Below are 22,338 nucleotides of genomic sequence, written 5' to 3' on the forward strand. Positions count from 1 at the left end.
GTTTCCCCCCCCCCCCTCCATCTGGAATCGTGTTTTTCGAGTATTTGCTGTAAAAAATGTCCACGTGATGAGGGGCCGTCCATAAATGACGTCACGCACCTAGGAGGGGTAGTCAGACATTTGTGACGATATGTTTGAGGGGGGGTGGGGGGTTGAGAAACGTGACGTCACATCAAAATGCGCAACTTTAAATAAATACAGACAACGCGTTCAACTTAATTAAATAGACTCTTTAATAAATGTTTTCTCCTGCAACATCAGAGTGCAGCGCCACATTAAATACGCACTACAACGGCAATAGTTTAAAGCGATTTGAAGCATGTTATATTTATTTATTTATTTGGGGGCGGGGCAGAGCTTTGTGACGTCATACCTGAGGGACAGTCAAAAATCGTCCAAAATCGCGTGACGTCATTTATGGACGGCCCCTGAGCTGCCAATTCGTCGAACAATCTTTTTGTGATTGCCAGGGTCGCTTACGAAAGGCTCAGTGGGGTCTTACCTGATGAGATGAAAACAAATGAAAAGATGAGCTGCCACTCTCTTTCTGTCCCCCCCAAAACCTTATTTCCGATTTAAGCTGCTGTTCATCCCTCTCTCTCTCCTTGCCTCTCTGTCCGTCTTTCCTACTGACCATGCACCTCGTATTTTCACTCTGTCTATGCTGTTTTTTTTTTGCAATCCAGAAGTTGAACACGAAATTTAACACTCTTCTGAAATTCGTGGTCCGCCAGGAAGTGTCTAACTGTGTTGTCGGCCTGACTGGTTGTGCTTCACGTAATGTTTTTTTTTTAGGTTTGTTAAATTCTCGTCTCTCATCTTTTTCGTTGTATTTACCTCCGTGATTTGTTCTTGACACCTGATGAAGATCGCTTGCGTTGTGATCGAAACGTCGTGATTGTTTTTTTTTTTGTTTTTATGTAATTTTATTGTATTTCTACATACGTGGCTTTACCGAAAAAAAACCAATGGGTAAGTTTAGCTTAGTTTATCCATAAGAAGGGTGTGATTCTGCAAGCAGCGAAGCCCGTCCTGCCGACTCTGTGGTTGCGACGCCGCCACCTCCGAGCGACGGGGCCGACGCTGCTACTCCCTCACCACCCCCCACATGAACACACCCCCCCCCCCAACCCCCCTACCCCCCCAAATGATCCGATCGAAATCCCTCATTTCGATAGGATCATTGGGGTTTATTAGTAATAAATCGGCATTTTGCGACCCCCCCACTGCCACTGCGTAGCATATTATTACGTGCCAGGGAACTCTATGAGATGATAGGACAATAGTCTGAGTCCATAATTGGCATTAAGTAAACGGCGAAGCGGTTATAAGTGACTCACAGAATTGTGCGCAGTTGCGTGTATACAGAGTCCACGACTTCCCTGAAGGCATCGACACCTTCAGCGAGCGCGATGCCGATCACTAACAACGCGGTTCGAATTCGACCCCTCGATCGATGGCTCCGCCATCGCCGCACACGCGTCAAATAAAAAGCAAGGGGCAAGTCCTTACTTACTCACAACTCCTTACTTACTGACAAACTCCTTACTCATTAACAACTCCTCTATCATTTTTCATTGCTGGAGGGGTTGCCCCCCCCCCAACTGAAAATCCTGGCTCTGACCTTGGATAGGTTCAAAAAATAAAATAAGCAAACCTATCTACGTGACTTTACCGAAATACCCGGAGAATATGCGGTCAGAATGTCAAATTTTTTTATCTGTATTTCGACTGCAGGAGAAATCCGTTGAGCGATAAAGCTCTTGCATGTATCCAGTAGCGGGCACGGGGTGAAAACGTTACAAAAAAACATGATTGGTAGCACGAAGTACGTGAAAGGTCGAGATAACTTTAAGTAAATGTATAAACCAAAAAACTCAAATTGATATACTCTTTGGTTCTATTCGGTAAAGTCACGTAAAAAACAACAAAAAATTAAAAAAAATTCACAACGTTTCGGCCAGAACACAAGTGGCCTTCATCAGGTCAAGGGACCAGACTGTCTAGAGGACAGCGCTGGAGTGAACACAGCCAAGCTCAGACCGCGACCTTTAAGCTGTGTGAGAGGAAGCATCTTTTGAGGAAGGTCAGCGTCTCGATGAGCTGTGCGACTTCTTGTCCCGTTATCTGTTAAAAGCTCTAACAGATAGTTGACTTTACCGAATAGAACCGAAGAGTATGGATCCTTGCAGTCACGAAAGCTTTAAATCTAGAATCAACTTGATATCTTAGCAGGTAAAGCCCACCGAGACATGAGCGTCTTTTGCATACCTGTGAACCCCGTATCAGTGCCCTGCCTTATTACAGATCGATTCAGACATTATTGGCCACCCCGTGCCCCTTATAAATCTCAACGTTCATCCTACAAGGTCCCATCACAAAGGAGAAACACAAACAAATAGACAATTTATTACGATTACAATTTGTTGCCCATATTGAAACGGCTGTATGCCGTATGAACCTGAAAACTCAATTTCCCCTGTGAAGAATACGGGCTAAACCGTATGGGTTTACATGTATCCTACTATGCACTAAACTATACACTGCACTATACACTTCACTATACAGTACACTATACACTACTATACACTACACTATACACTACACTATACACTACTATACACTACACTATACACTACTATACACTACACTACTATACACTACACTATAAACTACACTATACACTACACTCTACGCTACTATCCACTACTATCCACTACTCTACACTACTATACACTACTATACACTACACTATACACTACTATACACTCCACTATACACTACTATATACTACACTATACACTACACTATACACTACACTATACACTACACTATACGCTACTATACACTACACTATACACTACTATACACTACACTACTATACACTACACCATACACTACACTATACACTACTATACACTACTATACACTACACTACTATACACTACACTATACACTACTATACACTAAACTACAACCTTTTTCGGCTTGACCGAGGATCTAAAGGAGGTGGAATTGCAATCTATGTTCGTAATACTATTGCATGTTCACTAGCTCACTCCTTGTTGAAAAATTGTTGCTTTGAAGGTCTGGCTCTCAGAATAACTCTCCCAAATAATCAACAGATATTGGTAGTGTGCTGCTATCGACCGCCTAGTGGGAAGGATGTTGAAGCTGCATCTTGCACTGAGAGAGCTTTTTGGGGGCCTCCCTCAAGGTGAAATAGATTTAGTGGGTGATCTAAATTGGAATTGACTAAACCCGCCGGCCGTGGCCACAAATTTTGCAGATGAATTTAATCTGTTCCAATTAATAAATGTCCCCACAAGACCCAACCTAAAAAATCCGGGACAGTCATCTCTGCTTGACGTCCTATTGACAAATGCCCCTCACAATTTCACACTGACTGGTGTTCTGGGTAATAACCTTAGTGATCACTCCTTCATTATTGGGGTGAGATCATCAGCCAGACCCATAGCCCCCCCTAAATTGGTTGAGAAGCACTCAATGAGACACTTCAGCACTCAGGCATTTACTAATGATGTGCTTCACTCGGATATTGACAAGGTCTGTGATATCCCCAACCTGACTATGGCTTGGGAGACCTTCAGGTACACGTTTCTCCAAATTCTTAATAAACATGCTCCGTTGGTTAGATTTAAAACTGAAGGCAACCGCCCACCATGGTTTGATCCTTTTGATTACAAAGCTCATGAAACTAGGGACAAGGCTTGGGCATGTGCTCAGAAAAGTAATTTGGTCAATGACTGGCTAGAATACAGGATTTTAAGGAATAGATGCGTCAAAAAATACGGCATGCAAAAATGCCTACTTTTCCTCCACTCTCCTGGAATCACATGGAAATGCCAGGGTTTTCTGGAAAACAATCAAATGAATCGACAAGGCATACAAAACAGACAATCTGCCCATTGAGCTTAACCGAAATTGGGAATATTTTTCAGATCCCAAAAAAATAGTTGACAATTTTAACCTTCATTTTTCTGAAGCTGGTAATCTTTTTGATAATGTATTTGGAGTCACCCCTGATCATGCAAATTCCTACACCCCTGTCCAAACATTAAACGAATCTAGTTTCCAGCAAATCCACGAAAGTAATGTTCTGAAACAACTGTCCTACCTCAAAGGGTCGTCCGCTATCGGAGCAGATAGTATTCCCGTCTTTGCTCTACTAACTGTTGGTCACCTAATATACAAACCTATAGCCCATATTTTCAACCTGTCCATCAAAGAAGCATCAGTTCCTCTAGAATGGAAACATTCCTATGTCCGTCCACTTCACAAAGGGGGCCCTAAAGATGATCAAAATAACTACCGATCTATCTCAATTTTGTCCCCGTTGATGAAAATTTTAGAAAAATTATTGACCTACCAAATTAGCAGTTTCCTGTCCACCAACAATCTACATCTAAAACAATCTGGGTTCCGAAAAAAATACAGCACCACATTTGCTGCATTAGACTCTGAATCACATTTACAGTAGCCTTGATAATAAGCAGTACTGTGCCTGTCTTTTTCTAGACCTGTCCAAAGCTTTTGATACAGTAGACCACAACACCCTGCTTAGTAAACTAAGTTGCCTCGGTTTTTCCAAAAACGCAATAAAATGGTTACAAAATTACCTCTTTTCTCGCACCCAAACTGTATTCACAGATGGTTGGAGGTCAAACAGTGTTAATGTAACAAAAGGGGTTCCAGAGGGTTCCATTCTCGGCCCCCTTTTGTTCTCTCTTTATGTCAATGGCTTGGGCAATGACCTGGATCATTCCAGGGTAAATCGTTTTGCAGATGACACGATACTGATTACTGCTGGCCGCTCTCCGGATGACGTGATTGCTAAGCTACAGGGTCTACAGGGTGATTTCAACAAAACCAAGGTGCTATGCTTTTTTACCAGGACAAAAGCAGGAAGTTATTTTTCCCCAATTACATTCCTTAAATAATTATCAAATAGAGCAAGTCAAGATCTATAAGTATCTTGGGGTCATCCTAGATTCAAAACTGAATTTTGAAGATCACATTGATCATATTGGTAAAAAGACAAAAGATAAAATTAGTTTTCTGTATCGACACAAGCACTGCTTCCCCCCAATGTTCCGTTTGGAATTGATAAAAGCTACCATACTGCCTCTACTTGACTACTGTGACATCGTGTATAAATCAACCCCAAGTACTGTACTGAAGAAGCTTGATTCCATCTATCACTCGGCCTTAAGATTTGCATTGAACTGCCCATATAGGACTCACCACTGTGATCTCTACACTGGGTCAAACTTAACATCTCTTAATGTTCGACGGCCTGTGCACCAGATCTTATTTATTCACGATGTACTTACAAAAAAATCTGCAGACTACCTGCTGGATCTCCTCTGTTTCAAAGAACAAATTTTACCTCAGGTCTTCGCTCATTTACCAGCTTCACATTCCTTATTGCCGTACAAAAACTGGAGGAAGGGCCTTTGCTATTGATGCCCCCAGGGTCTGGAATGCTATTGCCAATAAGCTGCAACTTAAATCGCTACCAATGAGATCTTCTCTCAAAACTGCTCTAGTTGTACACCCCTAGCTGCCACTGCTATTCATTGGCTTAAAATAAAATAAAATGTTTCGCTCCAGATGATGCTGCAAAGTATTATCTGTATTTTGATTTAGCGTGCTGATCTTAAGGGTGCATTGAAAAATTTGATACTCCGACTGATGCTTCTATTGTTGTGGAGAAACTCATGCAGCCAGCTATGGCTCTAGGATTTGGTGTTACATGTAATTTATGTAGTTCATTGTAAAAAAATCGGTCACAGTCCCTATGATCACTGTTACGTTGCAATTATGGCTTTATTTTTTGGTGATTTAGAAAAGTTTTTTGGTTCGGACATGTTTGTTTTATTGTAGTACGGAGTTAGACTGATGGCCTTAATCTAACTTTTCTTGTGGTTGTTGTTGTTATTTGACTTGCATCCCACTGGGATTTTTTGCACACAGCGTTGGTGTACGGTGCTTTTTTCAGGAATATTTTGCTGGGTTTTTTTCATGAATTCTGTTTGCACAGTCACACATAGTCACTTTAAGATGTTTTCTTGTTCGTGTTTATGTTTTTTTGTTTGTTGTGGTTGCACCCGATTCAAGGGCCGAATGGCTCACAGGGCTATACCAAAATAAATAAACTGAAAAAAACTGAAAAAATACACTACACTATACACTACACTATACACTACTATACACTACACTATACACTACTATACACTACACTATACACTACACTATACACTACTACACACTACACTATACACTACTATACACTACACTATACACTACTACACACTACACTATACACTACACTACAATATACACTACACTATACACTACCATACACGACACTATACACTACTATTCACTACACTATACACCACTATACACTACTATTCACTACACTATACACTACCATATACTACACTATACACTACTATACACTACACTATAATACACTACTATACACTACACTATACACTACTATTCACTACACTATACACTACTATTCACTACACTATACACTACTGTACACTACACTACTACATACATGTCAACCCCTTATTAGTGCCCTGCCTTATTACAGACCAAGTCAGACTTTATTGGCCATCCCGTGCCCCTTGTAAATCTCAATGTTCATCCTACAAAGTCCCATCACGAGGGAGAAACACAAACAAATAGAAATGTTTTTTTATTATAAAACAAAAAAAAATTGCCCGTATTGAAACGCCACCCCCCACCAACGTCCCTAGAACGACAAAATTCCGGTGGCTCGTGACGTCACGCCGACGTGAATGTTTGACGTCACCGCTCGTGGTGTGGCGATGACGTCGTGTCACCCAGGGGGAGGGGACAGCGGTTGCCGATGCCGGGTTGAGAGAGATCGGGGGGCTGACGACGGTGGTGGTGGACGTGGTGGTGGTGGACAATCGGAGTCGCTACACGGTGAGAGGTGACGACGGTGGTGCTGGCGGTGGTGGTGGACGTGGTGGTGGACAATCGGAGTCGCCACACGGTGAGAGGTGACGACGGTGGTGGTGGACGTGGTGGTGGTGGACCTGGTGGTGGTGGTGGCGGTGGCGGTGGCAGTGGTGGACGTGGTGGGGGTCTGAATTGGTCTGCAATAAGGTAGGGGGGCACTGATAAGGGGTTGACAGGTTTGTAGTAAATGACACCAACAGTGAACCTCAGTGGGCTCTCACCTGGTTAATTGAAGGACACCAATGATGAAACCGTATGGTCCATCACATGCTTAAATATAGGACACCAATCGTGAACCTGAGTGGTCAATCACCTGGGTAAATAATGGACACCAATAATGAAACCGTATGGTCTATCACATGCTTAAATATAGGACACCAATCGTGAACCTGAGTGGTCAATCACCTGGTTAATTGAAGGACACCAATAATGAAACCGTATGGTATATCACATGCTTAAATATAGGACACCAATCGTGAACCTGAGTGGTCAATCACCTGGTTAATTGAAGGACACCAATAATGAAACCGTATGGTCTATCACATGCTTAAATATAGGACACCAATCGTGAACCTGAGTGGTCTATCACCTGGTTAATTGAAGGACACCAATAATGAAACCGTATGGTCTATCACATGCTTAAATACAGGACACCAATCGTGAACCTGAGTGGTCTATCACCTGGTTAATTGAAGGACACCAATGATGAAACCGTATGGTCTATCACATGCTTAAATATAGGACACCAATCGTGAACCTGAGTGGTCAATCACCTGGTTAATTGAAGGACACCAATAATGAAACCGTATGGTCTATCACATGCTTAAATATAGGACACCAATCGTGAACCTGAGTGGTCTATCACCTGGTTAATTGAAGGACACCAATAATGAAACCGTATGGTCTATCACATGCTTAAATACAGGACACCAATCGTGAACCTGAGTGGTCTATCACCTGGTTAATTGAAGGACACCAATGATGAAACCGTATGGTCTATCACATGCTTAAATATAGGACACCAATCGTGAACCTCAGTGGTCTATCACCTGGTTAATTAAAGGACACCAATAATGAAACCGTATGGTCTATCACATGCTTAAATATAGGACACCAATCGTGAACCTGAGTGGTCTATCACCTGGTTAATTGAAGGACACCAATAATGAAACCGTATGGTCTATCACATGCTTAAATATAGGACACCAATCGTGAACCTGAGTGGTCAATCACCTGGTTAATTGAAGGACACCAATAATGAAACCGTATGGTCTATCACATGCTTAAATATAGGACACCAATCGTGAACCTGAGTGGTCTATCACCTGGTTAATTGAAGGACACCAATGATGAAACCGTATGGTCTATCACATGCTTAAATATAGGACACCAATCGTGAACCTGAGTGGTCAATCACCTGGTTAATTGAAGGACACCAATGATGAAACCGTATGGTCTATCACATGCTTTAATATAGGACACCAATCGTGAACCTGAGTGGTCTATCACCTGGTTAATTGAAGGACACCAATAATGAAACCGTATGGTCTATCACATGCTTAAATATAGGACACCAATCGTGAACCTGAGTGGTCAATCACCTGGTTAATTGAAGGACACCAATGATGAAACCGTATGGTCTATCACATGCTTAAATATAGGACACCAATAGTGAACCTGAGTGGTCTATCACCTGGTTAATTGAAGGACACCAATAATGAAACCGTATGGTCTATCACATGCTTAAATATAGGACACCAATCGTGAACCTGAGTGGTCTATCACCTGGTTAATTGAAGGACACCAATAATGAAACCGTATGGTCTATCACATGCTTAAATATAGGACACCAATCGTGAACCTGAGTGGTCTATCACCTGGTTAATTGAAGGACACCAATAATGAAACCGTATGGTCTATCACATGCTTAAATATAGGACACCAATCGTGAACCTGAGTGGTCTATCACCTGGTTAATTGAAGGACACCAATAATGAAACCGTATGGTCTATCACATGCTTAAATATAGGACACCAATCGTGAACCTGAGTGGTCTATCACCTGGTTAATTGAAGGACACCAATAATGAAACCGTATGGTCTATCACATGCTTAAATATAGGACACCAATCGTGAACCTCAGTGGTCTATCACCTGGTTAATTGAAGGACACCAATAATGAAACCGTATGGTCTATCACATGCTTAAATATAGGACACCAATCGTGAACCTGAGTGGTCTATCACCTGGTTAATTGAAGGACACCAATAATGAAACCGTATGGTCTATCACATGCTTAAATATAGGACACCAATCGTGAACCTCAGTGGTCTATCACCTGGTTAATTAAAGGACACCAATAATGAAACCGTATGGTCTATCACATGCTTAAATATAGGACACCAATCGTGAACCTCAGTGGTCTATCACCTGGTTAATTGAAGGACACCAATAATGAAACCGTATGGTCTATCACATGCTTAAATATAGGACACCAATCGTGAACCTGAGTGGTCTATCACCTGGTTAATTGAAGGACACCAATAATGAAACCGTATGGTCTATCACATGCTTAAACATAGGACACCAATCGTGAACCTGAGTGGTCTATCACCTGGTTAATTGAAGGACACCAATAATGAAACCGTATGGTCTATCACATGCTTAAATATAGGACACCAATCGTGAACCTCAGTGGGCTCTCACCTGGGTAAATAAAGGATACCAATATTGAACCTCTGTGGGCTCTGGACATACGGAAATATTTTTCCGTATCTCTGAAAGTTCCAAAGTCGAATGTTTATAAGTTGAGGAGTCCCTGTACTTCATTTCATTCTGTTATCGTTGTGTAAGCTACGTCAAGCGCATTGAGTGAAAGCGCTCCTTAAATATAGGTATGGGTTAAGTTAGGTTAGGGTTATGTTAGGTTAGGTTTAGGTTAATAATGAAAAACTATTATTTGTGAAATACTTGAGTGCCAGTCAAGCATATTATCACAGATAAGTGAAGATGTTTTGTATTATAGTCAGGGGCGGAGTCAGGATTTTGAATTTGGGGGGGCTGACTTCAATATTCTGAGATATCTCAGTGTGTTTATGTTTTCCAATGGGTGCCACAAATGTATGAAACACATTTTATTGGATTTGAACGCGGAGTTTATTAATAGGTCGGAGCCGCCGATGTGGCTAATAAGTTCGATAAGTTCGAAAGGCTGCCGCTCAAGCAGCCTGCTGGGCAGCACACGAGGTGGCAGCCTGCAGGGCAGCACACAAGGTGGCAGCACAAGGTGGCAGCCTGCTGGGCAGCACACGAGGCGGCAGCCTGCAGGGCAGCACACAAGGTGGCAGCACAAGGTGGCAGCCTGCAGGGCAGCACACAAGGTAGCAGCACAAGGTAGCAGCACAAGGTGGCAGCACAAGGTGGCAGCCTGCAGGGCAGCACAAGGTGGCAGCCTGCAGGGCAGCACACAAGGTGGCAGCCTGCAGCATTTTGTAGCAGCCGGATATCCGGTTATCCCGATTACCGACTTTTCCAAAATTTCAGGGGGGGCTAAGCCCCCCCCCAGCCCCCCCTGTGGCTCCGCTCCTATTTATAGTTCCCCTGTCTATATTTGGTTGAGAAAAATCGAGTGAAAGGAAGTGTATTTGTGATCCCTCTGTGAAGTGCTTTGCTCTGTTTGAGACCACCAAACTCCGCCTCTATGAAACACAAAACATTACAAATTTCAACGTATAAAGTGCAATACAAATTTCAATGTATGCCTTGTCTAAGAACGTCAGGGCGGGGGTGCAGAGAACAATGGAAACATTTTGACGGAGAGACAGTCGGTCATGGACAGAGGAAAAAGGAAAGTCTTGAGCCTGGACTTGAATAGTGGGCAGGGAGTCGAGGGCACAGGAGGGAATTCTCGTCAATGAGGGCATTGGAGAGGATTGAGTAACCTCCGACGAAGCGTGTTGACTAAAATTAAACCACGTTTTTACTTTACCAGGTAATGGCCCACTGAGCTATATAGCTCTTTTTCAGAAGCGACCTTTGCCATCACAAATGATAGCCCAACGAAGTGGCTTTGCATCATGTGAAAAATTTTCGCGGTAGCCACATACTCTAAATGCATCTTTCTAAATGTGAAGGGGGAAAAAAAAACGCAGGACCTGTGGAAAAAATACACGCCACCATGGAGGGAGAGAGACGCGCAAACTACAAACATACAGCAGGGGTCGGGGATCGAACCCACGACCTCCTGTACACCAGGCGAGGTAGTTAACATCTCGCCGCCGCGACTGGAGGCTTGAAAGCAGGGAGCGTTGGTTGCTGGAGCAGATAGTGCATGGAGGGGAGCAAAGCGAGATGAGGGAGGAGCGAGTCTGTAGACGACTTTGAAGGCTGCGAGTGCAATCTTGACGCTTGAGCAATACCTTCAAACCTTCTACAGAATGTTGAATGTTTTCGCTGAAGCCCCGGAAGGTGAATGGCAATGACAGGACGGCCTTGCAGGGTCATGTTCATGGAACCGATGCGGCAGAAATATCTCTGTATATCCAACTGCCTGCCGTATCTATTTAACATTACTGCACCACCCCCCCCCCCCCCATATTGCTCGAGGAGCATTCCTCCGTGCCGTTCTGCAATAACGGGCTGTAACAGATGCAACGCAACAGCGGCATTAGGTACATAAACACGGACGAGACCTTCAACTTAAAGCACTTCACACGGATATGTGCCTCATATCTGCATGCATAATAGTGCTTCTGGGGTGAGTCGAATAAAACAAACCCGCTTAATTCCAGCAAAATGCTGCCATTGATAGCCCACAGGCAGAAGTCGTCACTTGGTGAAATCAGGGGGATCACCAAGCACCTTTCAGAGGCACTGATGAATTCGTGGCACAGATGGGGAGCTGAAAAACACAAGAGGCTGGTATAATGCACTACGATCTTCTCAGAATTTATATATTTCGAAAAGGAATTAACATTTGTGGCATGCATTACAAACACAGTGTAACTGATAGTATCTGCAACTACATTATCCATACGTATTGGTATCTGCAGGCTGCAAATTATACACTGGTCTACAGCCAAAATGCTTCCGAAATAAATGTAGTCCAACGTTACTAATTCTGGGTCACTGAGAATGAAAATGATGCTTAAAATTGATTGGGTCTAGTTTTCAAGATATGCTACTGGGCCGGTATATACGACCCTTGACTTGGGAATGGCGGAGGATAAGTGAGTTATAAAGGGAAGGGATCTCAATTTAAACCAGACATGACTAAAGTACATTTTTAACTGGATCTATGAATACATCTATGACTGGGTTTGGACAGTACTTGCTTTTTCAGCAAAACAATGAATGATGCAATCCGAACCTGGTATTGTATCATGCACGATATGAATTGCATCATGTTATTCCTAGAAGTCATGGATGATGCAATCATAATTAGACTTACATCCCTCTGCTGAACAAATTGCTTTGCCATCAATTCCAGTTGGTCATGCAGTCCATATGAAGGAAACCTATGACAACATGAAACAACTTTTGAGGTGCATAAACTGTGACCAACATCAGTGGCAGCTTTGTGGCGATTTTGGATATGTAAAGTGCTGCTGTTTTCTCTGCGAATGGGATAGTCGTGCGAGAGATTCCCACTACATCAATATAGATTTAGCACTTCAACAGTCATTGGAGCCTGGGAGGGAAAGTGTTCAGCATCCCCACCACTTGTTGAAAAAAGGAGGATTTTGTTACCACCCTTACACATCAAGCTGGGTCCGATGAAGAACTCTGGCAAAGCCATGGACAAAACGCAAGCAGCTTTCAAGTACCTCCGTGGAAAATTTCCAAGGTTAAGTGAAGCTAAGATAAAGGAAGGTGTCTCTGTTGGTCCTCAGAGATTCGTTAACATCTTCGAAATTATGCATTTGACAGTGCACTGCGTGGCAAGGAAAAGACGGCATGGAATGCCTTCCAGTTAGTGGCAAACACAGGTTGCTTTTTACAGTAGGATATATATTGGTCTATTTATGCCAATTTGGCACAGTAAAAGCGGACTTAAAACAAACAAACACCTGAAACAGAAGGTTATACGATGTGCAACAATAAACCATTTTTTAAAATGACGATAAGTGATTATCCGGAATTTTTGAAAATCTGAAGCCCCACCTCGAAGCCACCAGACAATCTATGATCTGCGCATAACCACTATACTACTATACCAGTAGAACCCCCCTGAATGATGGTGCAAACACCAGCAGCCTAGCGCTAGCTTTGCCTACATTTAGCGCTGATGAACTCTTTGAGTCCAGGGGAAGCCCCTGGACAAATAGCTGTGACTTTCTGCACAACAGCTAGAGAGGTCCCACTTGCACACACACACAAACCTTGCTCACCTCACCCTAAATTAGTTATTAGGCACGTTCAGTTCCACATCGTGCCGTACAACCATCACCACGTGTCCACAGTTACCGTTGTCCCCCGCCCCCCCCGTGTTCATTCTCTTGGTAAAACCCACGGTTCAGAACACGCGCTCTCAATATGCCGAAATACAGCTTCACATTTCCGACCGCAACGCTACGGTCGCCCACAACCGGTGCCAGATTTTACTCTCCGGGAAACTCTGGGTATAGCGCGACACCCGAAGGCAGGCGCACTCGAAGGACTCTGGGCAGGCCACCAGACCACTCCCTTGCTCGCTCACCTCTGCTCAGGTGGCTCCCCCACCAGGCTCCCTGGAAAACAGAGCGGGGAAATAAACTCCTTTTAAAACGTTTTTTAAAACGACGGTTCTATTAACAACTTCGTTTAACTCGCGGTCGAGAAGTGCGTCAATGGCGCCTGAGGGTTGTGGCGCCTGCTTTTTGTGCGAGCCGATTCAACAGTTTAGGAACCGCGGCGTTTTTGACCTACACAAGAATATATAATTAATAAGCCGTCCATACAAAAATTGTAATTGCTTGAAAGGAGGCAATTAATTGATTATCCGATGCCGACTTTGATACAGGCATGCATTGTCACCGGATCTGAGTAAGTGTGCAAAATTTGGAATTGATTGGACAACAGAAAGTAGACTAACTTTTGATTACAAGATTTGACCATGGCAACCACAAGTGAAGTTAAATAAAACCATTGAAAAGCAAAACCCCTTTATGCTCTCGCGCTACCCATAGGACACCCTCAACTTTATAGTGAGTGTAAAAGGATTAAGTTAGTCTCCCCGCCCCCCCCCCCCCAACTGCTTCTTCCTATAATGCCAACACCTCTGTGCTGGTCGCTGGCAGGCCGTGTGATGTCCTCCTGGGCTATGGTACTGCCGCACTCAAGCTGCTCCACCCTTTGGCTTTGGCGCTTCCTCCTATATATACGTATAGCTCCCCTGCCTATTCACTGCTCCCAGCCCATTGGTTGATTCGACTCATCACCGACGACCGACGGGGGGGGGGGTTCAATCACCCACAACCGGGGAGACTATTAGCTCTCTGCATGCAGGACCATTCTGAGCCGATCGATTATTCAGCCTCTCCATGGCCAATCGGCTTACGACTATGGGGAAAACTCGCGCGCAACAAAACGGGTCTTTCTGATTCTGATTGTTTAGCGCATGGCCCCTCTGCTGCAATTGCATTGCCGCACTCGGCGTAGATTGTCCGGCCGCACACTCGTGGGACCGTGCTCGTGAACGCCGCATCAACTTTCTTTCTTGCGTTTAATTTGCCCGTTTCCCGGTGGTTGGCTGGGCACGGTGCCAAGGAAGTCCCCCAACGCGTGTTCACGTAAACACGTGGACACGCGCGTGCTTGTACCGCCCCCCCCGCCCCCGCTTGCAGGGGCGCGATGTCGGACGAGGGGAAGCTGCTGCAGTGCCCGCTGTGCAAGTGGGTGCTCATCAGCCACGCGGCGCTGCAGGACCACATGAAGAAGCACGGTCGACAGACCGAGGTGGAGTACTTCCAGTGCGGGTGGTGCTCCTACAGCACCTACTGCCGGCGCACGCTCAGCAACCACGAGAGGATCCACACGGGCGAGAAGCCCTACAAGTGCGCTACGTGCGGCAAGGCCTTCACCGAGATGGGACCGCTCAATAAGCACAAGCGGACGCACACGGGCGAGAAGCCTTACAAGTGCGCTACGTGCGGCAAGGTTTTCGCGCACTCCGGCACCCTCAAAACGCACGAAAAGTCGCACACCTCCGAGAAGACCTACAAGTGCCCCGTGTGCACCAAGGTGTTCGCCAGCCCGGAGAGCGTTCAGAGCCACCGGGCGGTGCACAACGGCAAGAAGCCGTTCGAGTGCGACGCGTGCGGCAAGGCGTACGCCAACCTGGGGTTCTTGGAGCGCCACGAGATGACGCACGCCGAGGAGAGGCCGTACGTGTGCACGGTGTGCGATAAGTCATTCACGCACGCCAAGGACCTACGCAGCCACCAGAGGGTTCACCTGCGTAAGAAGAAAGGCTACAAGTGCAAGCGATGCGAGAGGTCGTACACCAGGCTGGGCGCCCTCCGAACCCACGAGAAGACGCACACCAACGACGCGCCGCACGTGTGTTCAGAGTGCGGCGAGGTGTTCACTGAGCTGGACAGCCTGCGTCAGCACGAGAGGACTCACAAGGACCAGAAGCCACTGCTGTGTTCCGAGTGCGGCGAGGCGTTCACGGAGCTGGACAGCCTGCGTCAGCACGAGAGGTCTCACAAGGAGCAGAAGCCACTGCTGTGTTCAGAGTGTGGCGAGGCGTTCACGGAGCTGGACAGCCTGCGTCGGCACGAGCGGACTCACAAGGAGCAAAAGCCACTGCTGTGTTCAGAGTGCGGCAAGGCGTTCACGGAGCTGGACAGCCTGCGTCAGCACGAGAGGACTCACAAGGAGCAAAAGCCACTGCTGTGTTCAGAGTGCGGCAAGGCGTTCACGGAGCTGGACAGCCTGCGTCGGCACGAGCGGTCTCACAAGGAGCAGAAGGCAACGTCATCAAACATTAGGCAGCAGCAGGAGGACAGTGACACGGGTACAAACCCACGTGGTCTGGAAATTTGCTAGATGCTCCTCATGCGTGGTGTGAGATGAGGAGTGGTGATTATGGTCAAATGATACATCTCTGGAATCACCAGAGGACACTCGTGGCGAAATTAACTTCTTAGATTATTTCCAAACATGTATCTGCCGTAACTCACAGACGCGACGTGTGTGCGTGTGTGTGCATGTGTGTGCATGTGTGTGCGTGTGTGTGCGTGAGATAGAAAACACATTCGGATTCAGAATCTTTATTTATCCTGGAGAAATCTGATGAGTTATGACGCTCTTTTTCACAGATGTGCAATAGGGGCAGGTCAGAAAGTTGCAACAACAAACACGATAGGAGTGCAATGTATTGGAAAGGTAAGCAAGTTACTAAAATAAATTAAATAGATAAAGTATCAGAATCAGTTCTAATTGCATAAGTACACCAATTTCCCAAGCTTGGGCAAGGCAGCAGAACAGCATCAAAAACAGTCCCAGACCACACCAAGACAACACACAGTCCCTCAATAAAATGGCGCATTAAAAGTGAACTATTGATGTATGTATGTTGAACTTCTTTCGCACCGTGCACAGCCCACCCTGATAATCGGACGTACGGGTAAAGGTGAAAGTTACAAGTCACATTTGCAAATGCAGTTTTATGCAGCGCTAATCCCCGTCTTGAGGATATGTTTTGAAAGAAGATTTGATGCTCCACTCGTCAAACACTGGAGGATCCTCTGTGGCAAGAAGTCAGAATCTTTATTTATCCTGGAGAAATCCGATAACCTATGAAACTTTTTTGCACGGATGGAAAGCCGCCCTCTCTGTCTTCAAGACATGGCCAGAGCGCCACACTCCAGCAAGAACCACGTCTGGCAGCTCCCCGGGGGGGGGGGGGGAGACACACGGCCCCGTCGACTTACACCTGAGATTGTGTCCTCTTGAAACCATGCCCGGTGGTTCATCGACAGCCCTTCACGGTGAATCCATCTCATCATCATCATTAGACTTCCTTTGCCAGTACCAAAATGTAATCATAGGGTTTTTCCCCTTTTTTCTGGCAACAAAACTGAAATCTTTTTTACGAGGCTTCATGTCTGCATTAACCACAATACCTGCAGTCAAAATGCAAACAAAAAAACATACTATGATAATATATGCATTGTCCTTGAAACTGATTGGTCCACACCAAGGGACGGCTTTCTTTTGAGCCTCAACCCATATGGTGCTCGACCAGATGACGCCAAAAGGCGTGAATCCATGTTCAGATGTTCACCGGTGGGGGGGGGGGGGGTGAGCGGTAAGCCTGGGCCTCTTGAGAGTTGATGAGATATTAACTCCCTCGCCTATTATGCAGGAGATCGTGGGTCTGATCCCGACCCCGACGCCTGTTGTATATTTGGAGTTTGCATGCCTCCCTCTCTCTCCCCATGGTTGCGTGGATTTTTCTCCGGGTCCTCTGGGTTTTCCCTCCACATTTAGAACACTATTTAACACAATGTTTGTTATTGAGTAGTAAATGTTATTTCGTAATTGCTTATGCCTAAAAGTTTAAAATGTCTGTTTTTCCCCACAAACTTTGCTTTTGTGACCAGGACAGTGATCTTCTGAAAATTACTTATTTTCAATGATAAAACGGGCGAATTTGTGTCTTTTCGTTCACATAAAGTCAGAAAAAACAACAACATATGAATCAACATTAACATGTATTTATACTAAAGTAATACAAACATGACTACAAATGATTTACAAGTGAGTACTATTTAGAGATTTACGATTATACTGTAAATCATTTTCACGAATCAGCCCCCAAATGTAGTCTCCCATCATGTTCTCGTTATACTGTCCTTAGTAGCGGCATTCAAAGTCCAGTATATCCTGGTGGAAGCACTCGCCTTGCTCCTCCGAGCACACGCCCATGTTCTTGAATTTTTCAATATGAGCATCCTACAGCCCATTGTGCCGTAGTTCTTCACCAGAATCTCAACCAGCTCAACGTAGTTTTCGACGATGTGATTGCCCAGGAAGCCACGAACCACTGCGACAAAGCTGTTCCAAGCCGCTTTCTCCTTACTAGTGAGCTTCTTGGGGAATTCCTTGTACTCAAGGATCTTCTTTATCTGTGGTCCGACGAAGACACCGGCTTTGACCTTTGCCTCGGACAGCTTAGGGAAAAAGTCTTGAAGGTACTTGAAGGCTACCGACTCCTTATCTACAGCTCTGACAAATTGTTTCATAAGGCCCAATTTGATGTGCAGTGGTGGCATCGGAACCTTCCGGGGGTCCACCAGTGGTTCCCACTTGACGTTGTTCCTCTCTATCAGAGAACTCAGTTCGCTGTGGCCAGTCCCGCCTGTGGTTCTTGCGCATTGGTGTCTCAATCTTTTGTAGTCATTTTTGTATTACTTTAGTATAAAGACATTTTCATTTTGATTCATGTTGGTTTTTTCTGACTTTATGTGAACGAAAAGACACAAATTCGCCCGTTTTCTCATTGATATTAGGTAGATTTCCAAATATCACTGTCTTGGTCACAAAAGCAAAGTTTGTGGGCAATAATAGCCACTTTCTGTACTTTCGAGTCACAGGTAATTAGGAAATAACACTACCCAGGAACAAAAAAAAATGTTACACAGTGGAATCAACATCGCCACGCATTTAGAGGATTTGGCTGCCGCTATCAATTTCCATTCGATAAGCCACTTCGTTAAGCTATCATTTGTGGCCAGGTCTCTTAGTGGGCCTTACCTAGAACCAGGTATGAATACTCATACTCTTTGGGTCTTTCGGTAAAGTCACATAGATCGGTATCAATGTTGAACAAGCCAACCATGCTAATCAGAGGTGGCAGAATGGAAACTTCAGGGTTATCACAGCAGTCTTTTGATAACTGAAGGAAGGCGTCGGGGTCTGGCCGACTGCATCTGACTGCATCTCGTATCTCCAAGAAGCACAGTTGACTTCTTACGGCACGAAAGAAGTTCAACATTCGAGCAGTGCTCAACTTACGAATACAATTACGGTAGTTCGTGAGGCCCGTTCATAAGTGGAACAGTTCATAGGTCAGAACACAATCATGTACTGTCTTTTAAATGTCCATACGAAATGCGTTATGGTTAAACAAAAAATGGAAGCATTGTTATAACTCACAAGAAGAAATATTGTACATTTGCATGAAACACTGTAAACAAAATACTGCATAGTAAATAAAACATAAAATAAAGTATCAAATAGAAACATCCGTTTTATTTTCACCTACCTTGAGTCCTGATGCTGGCTTATTACAGACAAATTCAGACCTTGTTGGTCACCCCCATCGGTGGCAAGATGAGGTTTAAAACAATTAGGTTTGATAAGGTTTAAATTTTAAAAAAACCTCAATATCACGAAGGGCCAGTTATGGTGAGGTTTTGAGGTTCATTCTAAAAAGACGCCATTTTGGTTTTTGCAGGAATTCTGACTGAAGTAACAGACTGCGGAAGGCCGGAGCCCGGAAATCATAAATCTCGCCATTACCTGAGTTACCAGCGTCATCAAGTGAACCCAAATTCCACCACGAGCAGGATCATGGATCAGGACCTGGATGAGGATTTACTCGATTCCGAAGAATGTGATAGTGATGTCGTAATTGTGATGGAGAAGAATGGAGTGGCCGACGCGGAGAAGGATGGAGTGGCCGACGAGGCGTTGGCGAACACAGGGAAGGCCAGAGGACACCCGATGGGCCAGTTTTGGCACTACACCGATGATCCGGAACCTTACAAGTTGAAGAGTGCCATCTGCAAACATTGTTGCACCACATTCAATCATCACAAGAAGAGTTAGCGGGGCGATGAGGCACCTGAATGCATGCGCCGCTTTTCGGAGGGCAATGAATGGCACCGAGATAGGTTATCGTCCCGAGTGGTCTGCGTCGAACAAGAAGCGGGCGAAGCCATCGAAGGCAAGCGACAGCTCAACTCCATCTACATCGAACGCTTCGTCGATGAAGTGAGGATCGATCAAAGATCGGCTAATACCCAAGCTCGATAAGCAAACGAAGGGGAAGTTGGAGCAGGCCATAGCAATGCATTACTTTGTCTCGGGCACGTCGTTCAAGCGGGTCGAGGAAGAGAACCTGGTGATGGCTGTGAAGGCCCTTCGCCCAGATGCAGTGCTGCCGAACAGGAAGTTGCTGGCCGGATCATCGCTCAGCAGGGCGTACATCGACATGAAGAAGAAGGTTGACACCGTCCTGGACAATAGGACCGTTTGCCTGACATCTGATGCGTGGTCAAACATCAAGAATGGTCCAATTGTGGACTACATGGTCACATCGCCGCCCACAATGTTGCTTCTTGAGTCAGTGTCCACTGGGGAGCAGGGCCAGAACACTGACTGGATCGCCTCGGATCTTGAACGTGTGATGGCGTCCCATCCGAAGACTACATTCGCTGGCGCGGTCAGCGACAACACATCCACCAACAGGAATGCGTGGGAACAGCTCTCGAAGGCTGTACGCCACATGGTCTGCGTTTGCTGGTCAAGGACATATTCTCTGTCACGAAGACGAGGAAAGCCGGCCAATCAGAACACACATACTCGATCGACTATCCATTCCTCTACCTGCTTGAGTTCAGCGTGGGGTGCAAGGACACGGTCAAATTGTTTCACAATACTCACGTTCTCAAGGCAGCTGCAGGCTGAACAGAAGATCGCTGGCGTTCGAGCGTTGGTCCGTCCGGCTCCTACACGTTGAGGAACGATCAAAGGCTGTTGCGAGATGCTGTTGTCGTTGGAGAGGGTTCTGCATTCCATTGTCACAGCTCGCAACTTCATCAAGGGGACGGCAGCTCAGAATGCGAATCAAGACCATCATTACGAGCGACAACTTCGTCTCTCTGTTGCAGAAGTCCCTTGCCATTCTCACGCCCATCGATGCATCGATTATCAAATATCAATCCGAATCCGTACCAGTCTCTGAAGTCTTGCCGGATTTTCATGCCCACCCTGCTGAAGTTTTGCCAAGCTGCCCGAAGACGGTCATGCGAGCACTGAAGAGATCAACTACCTGATCAAGTTGGCAGCAAGTCGCTTTCAGTTCATGTATGGAAAGGCCCATGGACTTGCGTATCTGTTAGATCCTCGCTTCATTGGAGAGGGCTTGAGCCCAGCTAATCGAAAAGAGCTGGAGAACATCTTACTGGAGACACCGATCAACAAAGAGACGGCGGTTGATAACGAGAGGTGAGAGGCACTCTTTATGCAGCTCACCGAGTACGTCATTTCGACACAGCAGAAGGATGCCGGCAGGTTCAGATTAATTATGCTACTCAAGGGACGTAAGACACCTTTGCAGTATTGGCTGTCTGACGGCGTGGCCTGGCCCGATCTTCAGAAGATCGGCGTCAAGCTATTCACGATTGGCGACATCCTCCGCAGCCTCGGAGCGCAACTTCTCAACTTTGGGCTTCATACACAGCGAGCTCAGGGACAGCTTGGCATCCAGTTCGGTGGAGAAGTTGGTCTACCACAAGAGCGTTCGCCGAATTCAGTTCTATGTCCGAGGGCGACAACATGAACTCGTCGGAGGACTAGTACTGATCTCGGAGTATTGCGAATAAAACCATGAGGTTTATTCAGGTTCATTAAGGTTTTTTCCACCCCTGGTCACCCGATGCCCGATATAAATCTCAATGTTCATCCTACGAAGTCCCATCACAAGGGAGAAACACAAACAAATAGACGCAATGTTTGTCTGTATTGAAACGGCTGTACGCCGCGTGGACCTGAAAACTCAATTCCCCTGTACAAGAATACGAACTAAAACTGTATGGGTCCACAGGTTTGCACTACCCAGTGTCTCACTACCTGTGTCTCTGTACCAGTGTCTCACTACCAGTGTCTCATTACCCAGTGTCTCATTACCCAGTGTCTCATTACCCAGTGTCTCTGTACCAGTGTCTCACTACCCAGTGTCTCATTACCCAGTGTCTCACTACCAGTGTCTCTGTACCAGTGTCTCACTACCCAGTGTCTCACTACCCAGTGTCTCATTACCCAGTGTCTCTGTACCAGTGTCTCACTACCCAGTGTCTCATTACCCAGTGTCTCACTACCCAGTGTCTCATTACCCAGTGTCTCATTACCCAGTGTCTCATTACCCAGTGTCTCTGTACCAGTGTCTCACTACCCAGTGTCTCATTACCCAGTGTCTCACTACCAGTGTCTCACTACCCAGTGTCTCACTACCCAGTGTCTCTGTACCAGTGTCTCACCACCAGTGTCTCACCAGCAGTGTCTCACACCCCAGTGTCTCACTACCCAGTGTCTCACTACCCAG

At 45.5% G+C, this 22,338-nt stretch overlaps 1 protein-coding gene across 1 annotated transcript; it reads left to right on the plus strand.

The window, feature by feature from the left end:
• Positions 1-10,471: 10,471 nt before the first annotated feature.
• LOC142905326 (uncharacterized) lies at positions 10,472-16,564 on the plus strand. The gene is made up of 2 exons (XM_076057255.1): positions 10,472-10,493; positions 14,846-16,564. Exon 2 carries the CDS (start codon positions 14,853-14,855, stop codon positions 16,050-16,052), a length of 1,200 nt encoding a protein of 399 aa, XP_075913370.1. The 5' UTR covers positions 10,472-10,493; positions 14,846-14,852; the 3' UTR covers positions 16,053-16,564.
• Positions 16,565-22,338: the final 5,774 nt, after the last annotated feature.

The sequence above is a fragment of the Petromyzon marinus genome, chromosome 80, assembly GCF_048934315.1.
Source record: "Petromyzon marinus isolate PM22_M1 ecotype Great Lakes invasive population chromosome 80, UKy_Petmar_22M1.pri1.0, whole genome shotgun sequence".
NCBI classification, from domain to species: domain Eukaryota; kingdom Metazoa; phylum Chordata; class Hyperoartia; order Petromyzontiformes; family Petromyzontidae; genus Petromyzon; species Petromyzon marinus.